The following is a 19,563-nucleotide window of genomic DNA, read 5'->3' on the forward strand; positions in this document are numbered from 1 at the left end:
TTACGTTTTAACAAGGCAGTCTATGATATTGTGGAAGGCAGATTTCTAACATGGTTCATGATTCCCACAGCTTGGAGACAGATGTAGATACAGGTATCTGTGTCTACTTCTTATACAATCCCTTTCCCTTAAGTATGGGCAGAACCTACAATTATACTTGACTATCATGCTTGTGATTATATTACATGAGAATGGTAAAGGAGTTTTTCAAATAGAGAGAAAAAGTAGAGACCAAAAGGTAGAGAAAAGGTTAGAAAAGACTTAGCATTGACCTCAGTGTAAGAGAAGACAGAAATAGTCTTTTGAGTCTCCATCTTGCAGATTAGAGAAATGGCAGTACTACAACTGCATAAAGAAGCATGGAGAGTAAATAACAGTGTCTTTTCCTTGTCTGCTGTAAAGCAGGGGTCAGCAAAGTATGGCTTGCAAGCTAACTCCAGTGCACAACCAATTTTTATAAAGAAACCACTATTTGTTTGCATTGCTGGGGTTTGAACCTAAGGCCTCACACAAATTAGATAAGGACACTATCATTGAGCTATATCCCTCAGCCCCTAAAATGTAAAGTTGCTGAGTGCAGCTGTGCCATTTATGTGCTTTCTGGGGCTGCTTTTGTGCTACAATGGCAATGTTGGGTAGTTGTAACAGAGACTATATGGCCTGAAAATGTAAAGATATTCACTAATGGCCCTTTATAGAAATGTTTTCCCATTCCTGCTACAGAGCATCATATTCCCATAGCGCCCAGTGGTTACTTAAGAAATATTAATGAACGTTATCATTAAAACTTATTTATCATCACTTCTCGGCCTTTTGGCTAAGATCATGTGTAGTATCTGTTCTTATCAGTTTAATATCTGATACGTCCTCTATCTGAGGACAATATATTAAATGGATTTTTGGAGCTGGGAGGTGGAATAGGAGCTTTCTCCGTCTACTCCATGCATTGACCTGGTATTGCAGTACCTCCAGGAACAGTGCACCAAAAAACCCCCCAAAAACCTTATTTATCAATGTCTTTAATAAATAACTTGGAAAAGTATTACTTGAAGTCCTTATTGTTCCCCATTTTGAGTATTTCAGAGTCCATGACCTTCATTTTTCCTCTACTTTCTAATACAGTCACTTTAGATAATCAGTGACAGAGGGAAAAAAAATAAGGTTTTAGCCAGAACTTTACCCGAAGGTGTAACTCATGGTCCATAAGTACATAGGAAAGAGATAAGCAGGTAATAATCAAAACATGCAGACACATACTTTCTGTGGAGAAGAATGCTATTGACCCCTCTGCATTCTTCCATGCTTCCTTTTAATAACAGATGTCTTCACCACCAACTGAAGTTCTGCTACAGATAGAGCTGCCCAACTATAGATACATTTTCCAGCCTTTCTCCCTAATGGGATATGAGCAAAAGTGTGATATGCCTTGCTTATAAAGGAAATTGGCTGGGCACAGTGGTGGGTTCCTATAATCCTAGCTACTTGGGAGGCTGAGGCAGGAGGGTCACAAGTTTGAGACCATCTTGGACTATTTAGTGAGATGCTATCTCAAAATTTTAAAAAAAGGCCCAGTGTGGTGGGTGTGGTGGTACATGCCTGTAATTCCAGCACTCTGAAGGCTGAGGCAAGAGCATCAATGTGAGTTCAAGGCCAGCCTCAACTGCATGTCAAGACCTTGTCTCAAAAAAACAAAAACAATCAAAATAATAAAAAGAGCTGGGGATATAGCTCAGTAAGTAAAGCATTCCTTGTACAGACTAAAAAAAAAAAAATTGCTTGCCCTCTACTCTTCTTTCTGCTTCCCAAGTATGTAATACAGTCAGGAAGGTCAGTCAGCTTCAACCATGAGGATAAAGACAACATGGTAGAAGATGCCACAGTAACAAAAGGGAAGAAACCTGGGTTTCTTGTGGAAGAAAGCTTGACTATCTGCTCTGGACTGTTATGTGAGAAAGATCTAAATTTTCTTCCTCTCTCTCTCTGTCTCTCTCTCTCTCTCTCTCTCTCTCTCTCTCTCTCTCTCTCTCCCATAAATTTACTCTTTATTGAATTTGTTAATGTTACAGAGTTCTTGCATTGCCAAACCATACCGAGAATCCAAGAAAGAACCGGTACAATGCACTGCCTCATCCACCCATCGTATAGTATATTAAAACTTAATTCACGTGCATTTTTGTAATTTCACAATCTTTTTAAAAACCATAACAAGAGCTGGAATTTAAACCTGCGCAGACTTTCAGATTTCCAGTATAGTATGGCATTAAGTAAAACCTCATCATATTCATCCCACTTCATCTCTCAATAACATAATCCCCAGCAAAATTGTGGGGGAAATGTATACTTTTCAAAGAAAATATGTGGCTCAAGGTCCAAGAGATTACTTGTTTTTGTTGTTTTTTTTTTAAAGAGATTACTTGTTTTTGGTTCCTAAATGAAGTCTTCAGTTTAACCAAGAATCTCATATTTTGCTTAATTGTCCAACTCCCCCTTGCTGCCTCAGCTACTCACCCAAATACATCAGAAATGTATCATCAGAATATATCAGAAAAGACATCTAAATAATGTCAACATTATTGCTCAGAAGTGGCTGGTAGGGCCTGTCAGGAGACTCTGTATGCACCCCTCCTAGGAGTCCGATTCCTGCAACAACATGTTCTTCAAGACAGAACTCCTCTAGGAAAATGCTCCCGATACCAGGATAGACTTACTTGCCCACTCACGTCACTCTTGCCAGTAGCAAGTCTGCAACTCCTGCATTAGGCAAAGGGATTTATTGTAGAGAAACCCAGACTCTGCATCAAATGGTCACATGCCCCTATGAAATTTTTCTACTGAACCAAAGATATAAAATTAGGAAAAACTGCTATAATATCTCATTAGGTGGAAAATTTTTCAGGAATCTTGGGGAGCTCAGTTTCAAGTCCCTTGTAAGGACTATATACTACTGGATCATGTAAGCTGCAGTTATTAGAAACATAAGTGCTACATTAGTGTCTAGCCCTGCCTTTTCAAATGAACACTAAGAAGACACACCAAAAGGTTGATAATAGAGCTAGCTGAGACAACCACAGCACCTACAGAAGAACCAGTACCTTAAAACTCCAGGCACATGTATAGAAGGAATTCTTATCAAAGATCATGCAAAATCTAGGAAACTTAAATGGGTACTAGATGAGGTTTTGCTTGAGTTGCTTTGAACCTGTAGGACAGGCTGATGAATCCCTTAGCCTGAGCAGAAGCCGTATTCTTTCCACAGCAGTTTACTACACAATTTAGGCCCGATTAGAGGAGGCTGTAGCAGCACCTGAAGTAGAGCTGCCAGCATCAAAGGCTATTTGGTTCCACTTTATGGACTGGCAATTTCACAAGACATCACAATTTTAGTGCATATTTCAAGTTACTTAACCAAGCAATATGCTCTGTCAAAGAACTTATTCCAAGTCAAAGCAAAAATAGCCTTAATGAGGAACAAAGGAAAAGCACTATCCAAATAAAAAACTACTATGGATCTAAATTTCTATCTTCTTTTGGCCATGTATTTTAGAGTATCTTTATTACAGCAACATATCCTATATGTGGTAAACTCTTCAACATCATTCACTCCAAGGTCACACAACTACAGTCATGTGCGAAAAAATAAAGAGGTTTTTATCGATGATGATGATATGATTAGATTATAATGCAGCTGAAAAATTCCTATCTCCTGGTGACATTGTAGTTGTCATAACATGTAGCATAATGCATTGCTCACATTGCTTGCAGCTACAGACAAACCTACTGCGCTGCAAGTCACAAAAAAGTGTAGCACATGCAATTATACTAGTATATAATAATAAATGACAATGTTACTGGCTTATGTATTTACTATACTATATTTTTTTTTTTAGTACTGAGGATCAAACTTGGGTCCTTGTGCTTGCGCAGCAGGTGGCGAAACCACTGAGCTAAATTCCCGGCCCTACTATACTATACTTTTTAATATTATTTTAGAGTGCACTCCTATTTTTTTAATTTAAATTTTAATAAATTTAAATAATTTACTGTAAGACAGTATGCCATTACACCAGCAGCAGTCTAAACATCTGTTTTCTGCATCACTTTCTCTTGTGCTGATTTAATCTCATGTGGTTTTGTTTGTCAGGGCCCTAGGAGTAATAGACTATATACCATAGAGCCTGGGTGAACAGTAGCCTATCCCCTCTAGGTTCGTGTGAGTACACAAATCCCCATCATTAAGCAACACATGACTGTCCATAATAAACTGGCTACTGTAACAACTGCTTTTGCTGTGTAATTTTCTGTTGTGGATATAAATGTACTCTCGGAAATTCTAATGGAGACTTTTAATGTGTGATGGGTCAGTTGGTCCTTTTCAAGTTCACCAGACTAGGACGAAAGAAAGAAAATCTTTCTACCTTTAATAATACAAAGGGACAGAATGTGCCAATTAATCTACTCATCACAGAAGGAAGTGGAAAGACAAGAGAGAGTGTAATGTACTTACAAGGGGTTACACACAGAAGTTAGAGATGTATGAATATTGGAAGACACTCAGGAGTAGTATCAGGTTGAAATTACAAGATCCCAATGTCTTCTTAAAAAAACAAAAAACAAAAAACAAAAAAACCTTACTTCTTAGCTGCCAATGTGTTCAGGCGTGATGACTCAATTTCTGTCTCTCTGAACATCAGTCCTAGGGTCTGTATAATTTCAATGCATGCCCTAGGACACAAAGAGGAAAAAGAATGGAAATGGCATGATTTTATCAGAAGTTCAGAATTGTGTAAAATCAATAGTCCTTGATAAAATTCCTTTCAGATGTTCATACAGAAAAAAGAATGGGAAATTCTTTACATCAAATTGTCAACATTGACTGGACATGGTGGTACATGCCTGTAATCCCAACACTTGGGAGGCTGAGGCAGGAGGGTCACCATGGGTTTGAGGCCAACCTGGGCTACATAGTGAATTCAAAGCCAGTCTGAACTACATAGTGAAACCCTGTCTCAAGACACAAAACAAAATTGTCAATATTGGTTAAGTACCTTGTCTGCAATTGCTATGTAGTAACCCATCACGTGTGTTGAATGAATATTATAATATAGTGTATGCATGAATGATAGCGTATGTGTTGAATGAATGGCTGACAATGATAGCTGCCTGTCAGGATTAAGTCATTTTCATATTTTTGTATGTATATTTCCCCAACGTTTTTGGGATAATCACATACTACTTCATTTAAAAATTATTTCAGATAATTTTTATTTTTTTATTTTATTTATTTTTTATTTTTTTATTTTTTTGGTATTGAGGATCAAACTCGGGTCCTTGTGCTTGTGCAGCAGGTGGGGAAACCACTGAGCTAAATCCTCAGCCCCAATTTTGATTTTTTAAAATAGGTAATACGTGGCTCAAAATGTCAAACATAAAAAAGAAAATACATTGAAAAGATATCTCTTCTCCAGCCAACCATTTTTCCCTTTTAGGGAAGCCTGTATTTCTAGTTTCTGTGTATCCTTCCATTAAAATTAAAACAAAAGAACTGTTATCTTTTTTAAAATCTGTGTGAAGCAAAATTTGTACCACCATTAACCATTAGTACTGCATATATTTTGTCTAGTGCCTATCATTTATCTTTAAGATACATCTGATTATCTAGTTAGTACTTACACCAGCTCATCAGCCCTTTGGCTTTTATTATGAAGTGCATTCTTATTCCGAGACTCTGGCAAGTACTCACGAAGTTTGTTCACGAGGAAATAGAATAGGTCACTGGTCTGTACAAGCAAGTGAGAAAGAAGATGGTCATTAAGGTATCAGTTCTTAAAACTCTCCATCCTTACGTAAAAAGTATGAAGAAATTATTTATTCTTTTATTAGAAAAGGTAGTAGGCCAGTCTAAATTGAAAAATATACTTTTATTTACAACCAGGAAACCGCTGTCCTGGAGATAAGAAGAGCTAACAGGTGATATCAAGGGATGGACAATATTGAAGATCACCCAGAAGTAAGTGCATAATCTCAAGTCATTCCATTATCTGGGAAAAGGGGGCTGCTATAATTCTTGCCTTTCCAAAGTAATTTGGCTTTTATAAGGAATACACTGAGATAATGGATAGGAAAGCTCTTATTTAAAAATATGTGCTAACACAAAAACAAATGGACAACAATAGTAAAGTGTATTACAAATGTTGAAAAAACAATATTAATACCACTGGCAATGCAGTGGAAATACAGATTGCCGTTTGCTAACTGAACACTGACTCAGAGTTGAGGACTAATATTTTTGTGTTCTTACCCAGTCTCATGAGCTCAATGAAGTATGAAAATAAGCACTGGCCCATAAAATCAGGCAAGCTGGTACTAATAAGAAAGATAATGCAATTGCTTCTCTTTTCTGTTCCTCTGTTGTTCATTTTTCCCCCTTTGACTTTTGATTACTAGGACAACTTACACTCTGCTTTTTTTTGGTACCAGGGATCTAACTCAGGACCTTGCGCTTGCTTGCGAGGCAGGTGGCAAAACCACTGAGCTAAATCCCCACCCCTTACACTTTGTTTTGACAAGTATATGTGTGCCCTTATTTAGGTGATATGGTGTGAAAAAGGGCTGAGAATGGCTGTGGAGGAAGGGATGGAGGAAGAGGAACAGCATGAACATCGGGCCTCTCCAAGTACTTGGACTTATCTATGCCTGATAAACTCATTGAGAAGCAGCTTAACACACTGACTCTGGGGCCTGGCTCTCTGAATTCAAATCCCCCAGCCTTGCCTCTTGTTTGCTGTATGATCTCTGGCAATTTATTTATGTTCCCCACGACTCATTTTCCTCATCTCTAAAATGGGGTTAATAATATTACCTCATGGAGTTGATATTAGGACTAAAAATAATGTTATTATATAGAGCTTGAATAGTGCTTAGCACATCATAAACGCTTAATCAGTCTCAGTTATTATGATCTCCCATCTGCCTACTGATTGAGGAATTTTATTCTTAAAATATCATCCTTCTACCTCCAACAACATGAAGGAATCTCAAAAGTATTACGCCAAAAGTAGCCAGGCTCAGAGGAGTACACAGGGCAGAATTCCATGGTGGTAGAATTCTATGACGAGCAACACTGATTTCTAACAGTGAAAGGAAGCACATCAACCATCCAGGAGAGGGCCGGGGATTTAGCTCAGTGGTTTTGCTGCCTGCTGCACAAGTGCAAGGTCCCAAGTTTGATCCCTGGTACCAAAAAAAACAAAAACACATCAGTTCTCAATAAATTTCATGGGCCAGGGATTTAGCTCAGCGATCCTGCCACCTGCCTCACAAGCACAAGAAAAAGAAACAAAAACCCAAACATTCCAGGAGATTAGGGATCTGCTTCCCAAAGGGTACAAGGTAGCCTTCTGGAGGGACAGAAATGTTCTACAATTTGACTAGGTTAGTATCACATGGATATATATTCTTATTTAAACTCTTAAAATTATACCCTTAAGTAAAGATACATTTTTTCATACCTAATGTATAATTATACCCCAATGATTTCTTCAAAGAAGATATGCAAATGCCCAATAAGCATATGAAAAGATGTTCAACACCACTAATCATTAATGAAATGCAAATCAAAACTATAATGAGATGTCATTTTACATCTATTCAGATGGCTGCTATTAAAAAAAAAAAAGTACTGGGCCAGGGATTTAGCTCAGTGGTTTCGCCGCCTGCTGCACAAATGCAAGGACTGAGTTCGATCCCCGGTACCAAAAATAAAAATAAAATAAAATTTTAAAAAAGTACTATAGTTGGTGGGGATAGGGAGAAATGAACCCTCTGGCACTGCTACTGGGAACAGAAAATAGTGAGCCACTATGGAAAATAGTATTGTAAATCCTCAAAAATTAAAAATAGAACTACTATCTGATTCATTGAAATAAATCAGTAACAAGACAAAGACAATATAATTTCACTTATATGAAATACTTAGATTATTAATCAAATTAATAGAGATAGAAAGTAGAATAGTTCCCAGGGGCTGGAGCGGATTGGTGGGAAAACGGGGAGCTATTATATAATGGGTAGAGAGTTTGAGTTTTCCAAGACAAAAAGAATTCTGGAGATGATAGTGCTGATGGTTATACAACAATCTGAATGTACTAATGTCACTGAAATATACACTTAAAAATGTTTAAGTGGTAAATTATATGTTATGTGTATTTTACTAAGCTTTTTAAAAATTGAAGGAAAACAACCTAATGGAAAAAAATAAAAGGCTAAGGGAAAACATGAATAGAGAACTCTTTCATTTACTCATTTATCTATTCACTGAACATACAGTTATTGATTGCCAGCTATGTGGCAAGTACTATGCTAGTACTAATGAAATAATATCTTGAGAAAAACAAAGATGTGTCTATACTTCTAAAATAGCTTAGTCGCCTTAAGAAGTAGTGTTCTCATAATTTAAATTCTACTTACAATAAAAGAGTAAAGATGATTTAAAAGAAAAAACTAGTGTCCCCAATAAAGTTGATTTTAAAAGGGCTCCTGAGGGAGCTTCACACAGCCTTATGTTCAGGAAGCCCAACACAAAGTTGGAAAAACATGGTTGTCTCTTAGGGCTATAATAGATAACAATTTAGATTTTAAAACTCCTAGAAGAAGATAATCAGGTTGAGCTTTATTAGTCAGGTATACAAACTTTGTGTAAATGAATATGAGAATGGATTTTGGTTATGGATTAGAAAAAATATACACCTACCAGGTCTTGATGACATGGTCAGGGAGAGAGCCATGAGTAGTGCACTAAAATGTGGAAAGACTCCAAATAGGAACACTACCCATGTGCCTTTTATCTTCTCCATTCATGCTGGCCTTTGATTTTTTGACAAGCAAATTTGAAGAATTTCTATTTCACTCCATCTAGAGACATTACATTAAAGAATGGCTGCAGAAGTTTCAAGTGTGAAACACAATGTGAATGTTTTATCCCTAGACTTCTACTCAGATTAACTTTTCACCAAAGAGTAAGTGTGCAGTTCAATAAGAACAGCCTCCAGGATGTGGTATATGTGTACATTGGATTGGGGCTTGGGGAGAACATAAAGTTAGGTAAGACACACAACTGTCAGGAAGAAACTTATAACATGATATGGTAGATAAGAAAGCTGTACCAATAACTATAGTAAAAGAGAAAATATCTGTGTTAACTCTTGAAGATAGGAGCTATATCTTAATCATGCATGCATTTCTAATCCCTCTTAGGTTGCCTCACACAGATTAGGAAAGCAATAAATGTTTGTTGAATTGTTAAAGAGAAAGTGTTGTGAGAGATGCCATAGAACTCCACTGCCCTGTAAATTATTTAATTATTAAAATTAGATTAAAATTAAAGTTTTTCTTCTTTAGTCTTTAGCCACATTCAAGTGCTTAATAGCCATGTGTAGCTAATGTCTACCTACTGAACACTGCAAATGACAAAATATTAAAGAAAGCTCTATGAACAGAACTTCCACAGAAGATCAAAAAGAGAAAGGTACCAAAGTTCCTCAGTGAGAATGACAAGAAAGGCATAAAAAATGGCATGTGAGTGAAAGAATAAGTCATATTTTTACAAAAGAAAAATGGAAGACACATCCTAGAGAAACCAAATAGCAGGAAAAAGGATGGTGGCCCAGAGAGGACAGGGTATTCTAGTCATCCCATATGGCTCAGGCTTTTAGAAAACAGAGAGGAGAAGGAAATGGTGGGCTGTTAGCCCATCCTTATTCTTTTTCTCTGCATCCTTTTATTGCCCCACAGCCACGGCCACCTATATCAGGCCTGTTTTAAGAGTGGAGATGCTTAAAATGACCTCTAGACCCACACTCTGGTGTTCAACATTCACACCTTTCTTCCTATTTAACCCTCAGGCAGTACTTCAGTTCTCCTACCTAAGCATCTACTTTAAATCCAATCTATAAATGTGTTCAGTTTATCTAAATGGACTTCTCTCTAGCTGTGTCTGAGGTCCTTTTCCAGTCCTCTCTCAGATACTGTCCTTACTTCCTACTCCAGAACTCACATTCCATAAAGGACCTGTTCCCACATCCTAAACAAGCAGATCTTCTAGGTAGCAAATGTTTGTGCAGACATCTGAGTGTAATTGCACCTACATACTGAAATATCTGTCAATTTTGTTTCACTTACTTTATGTAGAGCTCAGCTGGATTAGTTCTCCCAGATGACAGTGCTTGCTGATAACCCTGCCCCACTAAGATAAATGCCATGCCCAAATTCAGAATCTATGACGGTGGCCATTAATGAGTAGCTTTAAATGCTGACGTGTCTATACTTAATAACTACAAAAGGTTTTGATGAAGCAAGCCCGCATAATTGGGGTTTTGATTAAATTGATGCCATGTGTGTAGTGGGCAGGATAAATTGGGTGGGAAGGGCCGGGGATTTAGCTCATTGGTTCCGCCGCCTGCCTCACAGGTGGAAGGACCCAAGTTTGATCCCCAGTACCAAAAAAAATGGGTGGGAAATAATCCCAGTTTCTTCAGCTTTTCGGCATGAATTCTATTTCCATTTTCAAAATCAATCTGGTTGTCCCTGTATTTTCCATAATTCTCTGAAGTTCTAGAATCAAAATGTGGGTGGCATATTTCTAACAAGATCTATCCAATACTGTTCAGTTTAGACTATGCACCACTATATCATCCTTACCTGAGTCTCAGTGTTGTCAGATATTTGACATAATATTCTCTATAGCTACTCTGTCCTCTAATTAGGCTGATTGGCTATCAGCCTAGTTTGTTTTGGACTCTCCTTGCTTTCCCATGGCAAACCGGAACAGCTGGTCACCCTAGTCCAGGAAAACCAAGATGGCTGGTCATCCTATATATATAGCACCTAGAATCTAAGACACACCCAAGACTGTCCTGAGGGGTTGGGAGATTGTGCACTTCACAGTGGTTTAGTAAAATGATGGCAGCTATACAAGAAACCATTGGCCAGAAGTAGGATTCAACTTATGGCCATGTGGGCAGGACTCACTCTTTCTTCTTGGCCTCATTAGCATCACTCACCTGGGCTCTTTACCCACTTCACCTGGAACCAAAATAAAGCATCTGTAACTTACCAAGTGAGAATTATGTTGCAACCTGACTCATCAGAAGTCACATTTTTAAAAATGTCTGTCTTACACTCAGAAGTATTTGTTTTTAATTTCAAAAGTATTTTTAAATTATATTTTTACTACAGGGGATCATGCAAAGCAAAACTCCTTGAAATCTACTTTTCCATCTTACATCTCACATGCTAAAACCTTTCCCTCTAATATCTTCCTTCTTTTACGCTGACAACCCAGCCCATGTAAGCTACTTTGTGCTCTCACTTCCTACTTCCTTCATTCCCTGCCCCCCTCACACACACACTATTATCTCAAAGAACTTCAAGTGTTAAGACATGACTGCATTAAACTTAACATTTTAAAATACAGCATCAGAATATAAGATGATTTTTATTTATATTTTACTTTACACTTAAATGTGATAACCAGGTGAAATGTGTTTTAAAGATTAAAAATAAATCACCTACTTTCCAGAAAAGCCTTTTCAGAATGAAATTTTTCTGAGCTGCTACTTTAAGTTCCGTAATTAAACAAAGTATCTTCCTCAAAGTATTGTCTTTAAGAAGAAGTTCAGATTTGAGTTGACTGAAGTGTTTAATTTTCTCCTCAGATCTATAGAAATATATATTAAAAAAAAGTTCCATGTGAAAAATAAGAAAAAGCAGTTTGGGAATATCAATGACTTGATAGGCTTCTAAAGCTTTATTACCAATGAAATTTTAATATAGTTTTGTACTCCCAGCGTTAATACTCACCAGTAGTAAAGCTTGCTTCCCGTAAATTGAACTGTTCATTACTCTCCAAACTTACTTTTGAGCCATGTCATTTACTCAAACTATACCCACACCAGGAATGCCCTCATGGTCCCTAGTAAACTTCTGTGCTCTTTCAAGCCTTGCCTATATCATTTACCATCACTGACAAACCATATGTAATATTATTTGCTTAAATTTTTTCTTCCAGTCTACTCACTAAGCTTTTGCTTAAGGAAGTTTATTTACAAGAAAATTTTATATTACTATTTGACAGGGAAAAGTAGTATTACTTGGCATAAATAGCAGGGAACTGTTAAAAAACAGCTTGAAAGCTACATTGATCCTAAGTGACATCAGTCTGAAGCCTGCTCTGTCTTTGCACAAAAGGTGGACGCACTTGTATTACAGAGCTGCCCCTACTGTTGCTTCAGGGAGCCAAAAGGCGCTCCCTGATGAAAGCGAATCAGCTGGCAAAAGGAACTACTTTTCTACCTTGGAATTGAAAGTTATTTCAGGCTGTGTCAGAGTACAACCTGAAATCATCTGCCTTCACTGAACAACATGCATCCCACACTTCAGAAAAAGCAGGCTAAACTGGAAAAACACCTCCTACTTCCACCTTCCCTGATTTCACCAATGAACTTCTCCCACTGCAGATTGTTAACACTTCTAATATCACACTAACCCTATTTCATCCCACTGCAATTATTTGTGTAGGTATCCTAGCCTCTCAGCTGATTTTCAGCAATTTGAAAAAAATTGTTATTAGGCTGAATATTGTTTCCATCTCACACTGTGCTTATTAATAACAACTTGTGCTTAACTGGGCACTGACTATGCAGCAGGTTCTGGTCTGGGTACTATTCATAAACTAGTTCACTGAACTAGCTGCCACTGAAGGGTTTGAACTGTGAATTACCATGGTATTTTATAGGAAGTGAGAAGGGTTAGGTAACCTGTCCTTAGTTTTGTGACTAAGGACTTAGAATATCTGGGTGCAAACTAACAAGAGGAGAGGTATTTCATATTCTGCACAGGTTGATGGACTCTTAGCATTTCTTATTTCAAGTGAAAACAATTCTAACCTCTCCTCCAGAAACCTGTGATACCAGCAACTTACCCCAACATAAGATGTTTCCCTCTATCCAGTTAATGAGCCTCTCTTATAGCCCTCAAATTAAGACTTTCTGGAAAGAGCATCTCTTTTATAGTGGGAATATGGAAGAAAAAAAATGGTCATCACAGATTCAGCAATAGCAATGCTAGAGGCAGAAGAACAGAATGATTATAAGCACAAGGGCAAGGTCAGAATCCTAGATCTGCCTCTACCCAGCTAGATAATTATTACCACGGGCAAGTGACCTCCCTGTGCCTCAATTGCCTTATCTATGCAATAGAGATGGGTATAATATCCACTGTGCTGATACTTTAGTTAACATGTATCCTCAGTACACAATCTAAATATAAAACGAAGAATAAGTTTGAGATCCTGCTTCACTATAAATCTACTTCTAAATCACTACCTTATTTCACTTTAAAAAAAATATTAAGCCCTCAACTCTCTGAGAACTCCCAAAACAACATAAACAAATGAACATAGAAAAGGCTTAGATAAAAATACATCGCAGAATTATTTTGAAATTAATTTTCTACTTTTCCCCATTCAGGATTGGCAATTTGCTGTGATACATAAGAGAAAGTTTTTAATCCTTTGCCACTTATGATAATAGACTGTTATGCAAAATTAATTTTCTTTAAAGACCAAAATATTTTCCATAGGAAAAAGGGCACTAATCTCTTCATATTAAAACTTCATTCATACAAACTTCATTCATACAGTTCATTCATGTACATCATAAATTCAAATTCAATTAGACAGTACATATTACCACAGATAAGTAATCACAATTACAGTTTTAGAAAGAGGGTATTGCTTTTAGACAAATAGCAAAATTATTTTTCAGTACTGAGTATTGAACCCAGGTTCAATATGCACTGAGTTACAACCCCAGCTCTTTTTTATTTTTTACTTTGAGACAGAGTCTTGCTAAGTCACTAATGTGACCAGGCTGTGCTCAAACTGTGATTCTTTAAACTCATCCTCCCCAAGTGCTAGGATTACAAGAATGTCCCATATTTTTTAATTATAAAAATTTTCTGAAGAAAATTATATAAGAAATCCCTGTGTACCCACAACCTAGTTCCAATAATTTTCAACATTTATTCAATTTTTGTTTTATTTATTTCCCCCCACACACATATATATACATACACACTCACACATACAAACACACTATTTTAAAATTAAGATAAATAAATATTACATAAAACTTACCACTATATTCATTTTATATGTACAATTCAGTGGTATTAAGTGTATTTACAATGTTGTGCAACTATTGTCACCATCCATTTCCAGAAGTTTTTCATCTTCCCAAACAGAAATTGTGTACCCATTAAACAACAGCTCTCTCTATTCCTCATCACTCCTAGCCCTTAGTAACCTTGATTCTATTTTCTGTCTCTATGAATTTGCCTTTCCTGGATGCCTCACATAAGTGGAATCATACAATATTTGTTCTTTTGTGTCTAGGTTATTTCACTTGACATATTGTCTTTGAAGTTCATCCATGTTGAAGCATATGTCAGAATTACTTTCCTTTTTCCTGCTAGCATATCCAAACTTTTAAATCAGATTCAGGTTTAACAGATGTAACACAGATACTTCAGAGGTGATGCTGTGCATTTTATGTCCATCAAAGAATGAGGCATACAAAGTCTGGTTGTCTCGCTTAAGTGTTGCTAAGACTAATTGATGGATTTAGTTTTTGCAATATGATCCTTCCATTTTGAAGTTCTGCTTCATCTTTCTAATGTTGTCATCTACTCAGGATTCTTGCACGAATCTATTATTTCATTAAAGGCTGGAAAAGCGTTAATTTTCTAAATCTGTTAAACTTTTCGCATTCATTAGATGGAATTCTGTAAAAGAGAATTTGTTCTCATTAACTAAGGCTAATTGGTTACCCTGAACTGGTTACAGATAATGCAGGAAAGGCAGGATAATCCTTCCCATTTGTTTGCTGATTTACAGAGTGAGGGATTGGTTCCCTATTTTCTTCTAATGTTCAATGTATTTTCTTTGGTGGAGGAACAGAGTGAACCCTCTCTCTACAATCCATCATTATACACTTCTGAGTTTTTATATTTCATTGCGTTTCAATCAGCCCATTCCTTATTTTTTCTTTTTCTTTTTTTTTTTCTTTTTTTGGTACCGGGGATCAAACTGGGGTCCTTGCGCTTGCACAGCAGGCAGCGAAACCACTGAGCTAAATCCCTGGCCCACTTCCTTATTTTTTCTAATGCTCAAGTTATCCCATCTATGGCTACTGGGAACCGCTTCATGTAAGTACCTAAGTCATTTCTTTGCTTTTTTTTTTTTTAATCAGCTGTTTCAGACTCACTTTGTATGTTCCTGTCTCAGACCTAATAACACCCACTCTTCTAAGGAACTTTGCTTCCTTTGTGTGGGGAATGAATATGTCCAACCTCTATCTTGTCATTTATATATTCATTTTATAAAGGATTATTGCAGCCTACTATGTGACCAAGGTATAGACCCTGTCTTAAGAAGCATACTGCATAATAGGGCAGCACATAACCACTTAACATATGGTGTACCAGGCTGGGGATTTAGCTCAGTGGTTCCGCAGCCTGCCTCGCAAGTGCAAGGACCAGAGTTCGATCCATAGTACCAAAAAAAAACAGAGGATGAAAAATAAAAGCAGACATCATGAGCATCTATATAATCTAATAGACGTTTACACTTTTACCCAAGGGCAGTGGGAAGCCATTCAGAGGCTTTCAGGGAAGAATTACACAATCAGATTTGTGCTTTGGAAAGATTTCTCCCTTGTAATGGAGAACGGGCTAAAGAGGAGCAAGAGTGAAGGCTGAGTGACCAGACAGGGAAGTACTGTAAGAGAGCGGAACAAAGATAATTAACTGGACCTGAGCAAGGAGAGTGGAAAGTGGATATCATCCAGACACAGTAACAAGGCATAAAAGACATCATGTGATGATTGGCTGGATACAGGTGATGGTGAAGGGGAGAGAGGAGGTAACGTTAACATCCAGGACTCTCGCTTAGAGTACCTGAAGATAATGACATCATTCCCTATGTTAGGAAACAAAGGGGAAAGAAGATCCCAAAAGGAAGATGTTGAGCTCTCTTTTGATTATGCTACCTTGAAGGTTCCTGTGAGACATGTGAGAGGTGATGTCCAGGGAACACTTATATTTGCAGACCTAAAACTCAGGGCTGAGTCAAGGTGGAGGGCCAGATGTGATAGCCAGCCAGACTTACAACATAGTTAGGAGCATAAAGAAGAGAGAAAAGTTCCCCATGCAACTCTATCACATCATCACTCCTTACCTATATGGCTTTGGACTTCTAATAACGGGACTGAGCTCAGTAGCATGTAGGAGATCTTGTAAAAGAGTAGCTTTCTGAAAGAATAAAAAAAGTTGGAAGAGTTGGAATTGCTGTTTACTGAGAATCAGTTAACCTATTTTTAGCCGTTTTTGTGTGTGCACACACACACGTGTGTGTGTGTATATATATATATATATATATATTTTTTTTTTTTTTTTGGTACCCAGGATCGAACTTGGGACCTTGCCCTTGCAAGGCAGGCACCTGAACCTCTGAGCTAAATTCCTAGCCCGTGTACAAAATTCCCATCTATAGTACATTATTTGCTTATATGACTAATTTCAGTATTTGACAACACCACAGGGAATTTTTCATTACCTAATTTTCAAAAAGTTTTAACTATAACTTTTTAATTTTTTAACTTTTTATCTTAAAACAATGTATTAAGTTCTAATACATAATTGCACAAAGTAAAAGATAAAATTCTCTGGCTCTCTTGACTCTTTCCTTACCACTATTCAAAGTAACTTTTTTTTTTTTTTGGTACTGGGGATGGAACTCAGGACTCCACACTTGCCAACCAGGCGCTGTGCCACTGAGCTACATCCCCAGCTCAAAGTAACTCTTATCAGTTTGGCTTATATCCTTTCAGGTATTAAAAGACATTAATTAGAACACTTATATACACTTATAGTACTTATATATTTTGACATATTTTGTAATAGATATAATCCTAGCTAAATTATATCACATATATTAATCTAGAACTTGATTTATTTTCACCTAACATATGGTGAACAGTTTGTATGTCTGTATACATAGATTTACTTCAATTTTTCTAGTGATTATGCAGTATAAGTGTATAAAACTTTTGTTAACTACCCCCCTACTAGGAGGGTTAATTTTCCCTTAAATCTTTAGTGTCAACATTTCCCATTTATTTTCAGTCCTCAAAACAGACGAGTAAGCTTCAATAAGTTCCCTAACTTTTTATTTATGTTGAGGCCTACCAGGTCAGAAGGGATTTCTGAAATGTTGCCGAATTGTAACTCAAAACAAACTTACCCCTCTCTTATTTTTTTTAAATTTTGTTTTGTTTTGCTTTCTGAGACAGGGTCTCACAATGGAGTTCAGGCTGTCCTTGAACTCACAGTGATCCTCCTGCCTCAGCCTTCCGAGTACTGGGATTATAGGCATGTGCTACCATGCCCAGCTTCCCTGTCTTATTCTTTTTTTTTTTAATTAATTTTACTGGTACATTTTATCGGTACATTTTAGGTATACAATTCATTTACATTTATCATTGGGTGTTTGTACCTGTACATGATATATCTTGGTTCTTATTTTTTTCCCCATTACCTGTGCACCCTTCACCCTGTCTTATTCTTAATATCAGAGCAGATTAGTGGGAAGGTGGTAGTGGCGGAAATATGTGCTTTTTTCTTCCTACTTTTATCATGGTTCTACGTTTTTTAAAAACTACCTTTTTTCCCTTTCCAAATGTTTATACTTGCCCTAAATCTATAATTTTAATTTGGAACATGCCTCAGTAATTTAGCTTTCTAGCAGCTATTGTCATAACATATAAAGGGTAATGAACTACCCCATTTCATCTTTGTAGATGAATTTGAGATGGTGAACAACACAGATGTAATTATTGTTGGTAAAACTAACAGATAAAATGTGTTACTGAAGGAAACTCAACTCTTTGAAAAGCTTGTGTTGCCCTAGCTAAGTACAAAACGCTACCTGATAAGACTTCCCCTGCCTGCTTCTACAAAAGCTTCTTTTTTCTGTAAGACACTGCTCATTGATGAGCATTTCTCCCTACTACAAGAGCCTGAATCAAGTCACCCCTTCAGTGCATCTTTTCTTTCACAATATTATCAAATTGTAAGACAAAATTTCAAAATGGATGAGGTGCAGGGAAGGTATGTTTACCTTTTGCAAAAACAAAAACAAGACAAATAAACCTCAGGTTAAGGTGAAGACACTTACTATAACGTAATTGTTCCATGAACTTTTTAAGTGCAGAAATAGAGATGAAGTTGCAGAAACAATGTACAAGTGAAGTTCTGACTCCTTTTTCTCTACGTTTAAATCACTCTCCAAAGGGGAAACTGGGAGAGAATTTCCTAAGTGAAACTCATATCTGTTCCCATCGCACTTGAAAGAAATTTCCCTTGGGAAGTCTTTGTGATCTGGAAGTCCCTGGTGTTCTTTCGTGTCTGTTATGCAAGCCGTGTTTGTGTTTGCTGGCGTGCTGACAGCCCTGCCAATGGCTGGTGTGGATGGACAGCTCCTCCTGGGAGGCACAGGCAAGGGTCGAAAGGCACCTTGGCCCTGAAGGCACAGCCTGTCGAAGTCTGAAGGAGGACTGGAAGTTGAGTCCCCGAAGGCTCTGTAACTCTCCTGGTTGTACCTGTAGGCAGAATGTAGTGTTAAACATGATTTTACAGTAAGGAACAAAGAGAACCCAATGACCAATTGCAACAGTCTAAGACTCTGAAAGCTACTGTTTCACATAAATGGAATGCTTGTTAAGAGGCCACACCAGTAATCCCAGCACTCTGGGAGACTGAGGCAGGAGGATCAAGTTGGAGCTGAGCCTGGGCAACTTAGTGACTTAGTGAGACCTTGTCACAAAATAAGACATAAAAAGAGGGCTGAGTATGTAGCTCATTGTGAAGACACTGGGTTCAATTCTCAGTATTGCAAAACGAAAAGGGAGAGCAAGGGGAAGGGGGCAAGAAAGGAGCAATTTAACCTCACTTGCTATTACCTGTTGATTAGGTGAGTGGGAGAGATACGGCATACAAATCCTACAGTCTGCTTTTCTGCTTTCAAAAGAAAACTACTGTGCTCGCTTCGGCAGCACATATACAAAATAAAACTACCTAGGGGCCAGGGATTTAGCTTAGTGGTTCCACCGCCTGCCTCGCAAGCACAAGGTCCAGAGCTCGATCCCCGGTACAAAAAAAATAAAAGAAAACTACATAATGTTATATAAGAAGCACTTTTTATATATTTTTCCCATTAAGTTTATTGGTACATTTTCGGTATAAAATACAGTTACATTCATCATTGGGATCTTGTACCATTACATGAGTCTCTTGGTTCTTATTTTTTTTCCCCTTCCCCTGCCCTCCCTTCACAAACCTCCACCCTTCCTTATTTGAAAAGACTTTGTTTCCATTTTTTTCCTTTTCTCATATTTTTTCTTTTCCCTTTTTCCCTTTCCCCTACCCCTCCCACTTCCCCTGCACCTTTAG

The 19,563-nt window shown here is 37.4% G+C and overlaps 1 protein-coding gene and 1 non-coding gene across 2 annotated transcripts in view; one reads left to right on the top strand and one right to left on the bottom strand.

Moving 5' to 3' along the window:
- Positions 1-19,563, bottom strand: part of CUNH12orf56 (chromosome unknown C12orf56 homolog) — a 65,980-nt gene that overhangs the window by 16,255 nt on the left and 30,162 nt on the right. The window contains exons 4-8 of the mRNA XM_004861393.3: positions 18,290-18,713; positions 16,292-16,365; positions 11,569-11,713; positions 5,671-5,777; positions 4,633-4,722 (exon numbers count right to left, since the gene is read on the bottom strand). Coding sequence (XP_004861450.1) covers positions 4,633-4,722; positions 5,671-5,777; positions 11,569-11,713; positions 16,292-16,365; positions 18,290-18,713 — 840 coding nt within the window. The remainder of the gene's footprint in view (positions 1-4,632; positions 4,723-5,670; positions 5,778-11,568; positions 11,714-16,291; positions 16,366-18,289; positions 18,714-19,563) is intronic.
- LOC147823728 (U2 spliceosomal RNA) lies at positions 798-988 on the top strand. Its single transcript, XR_015443418.1, has one exon. It is a non-coding gene; the product is annotated as a U2 spliceosomal RNA (small nuclear RNA).

This window comes from Heterocephalus glaber, unplaced genomic scaffold (assembly GCF_053883595.1).
Source record: "Heterocephalus glaber isolate CG9 unplaced genomic scaffold, H.glaber_assembly_v1.0 deba00001569, whole genome shotgun sequence".
Lineage (NCBI taxonomy): Eukaryota > Metazoa > Chordata > Mammalia > Rodentia > Bathyergidae > Heterocephalus > Heterocephalus glaber.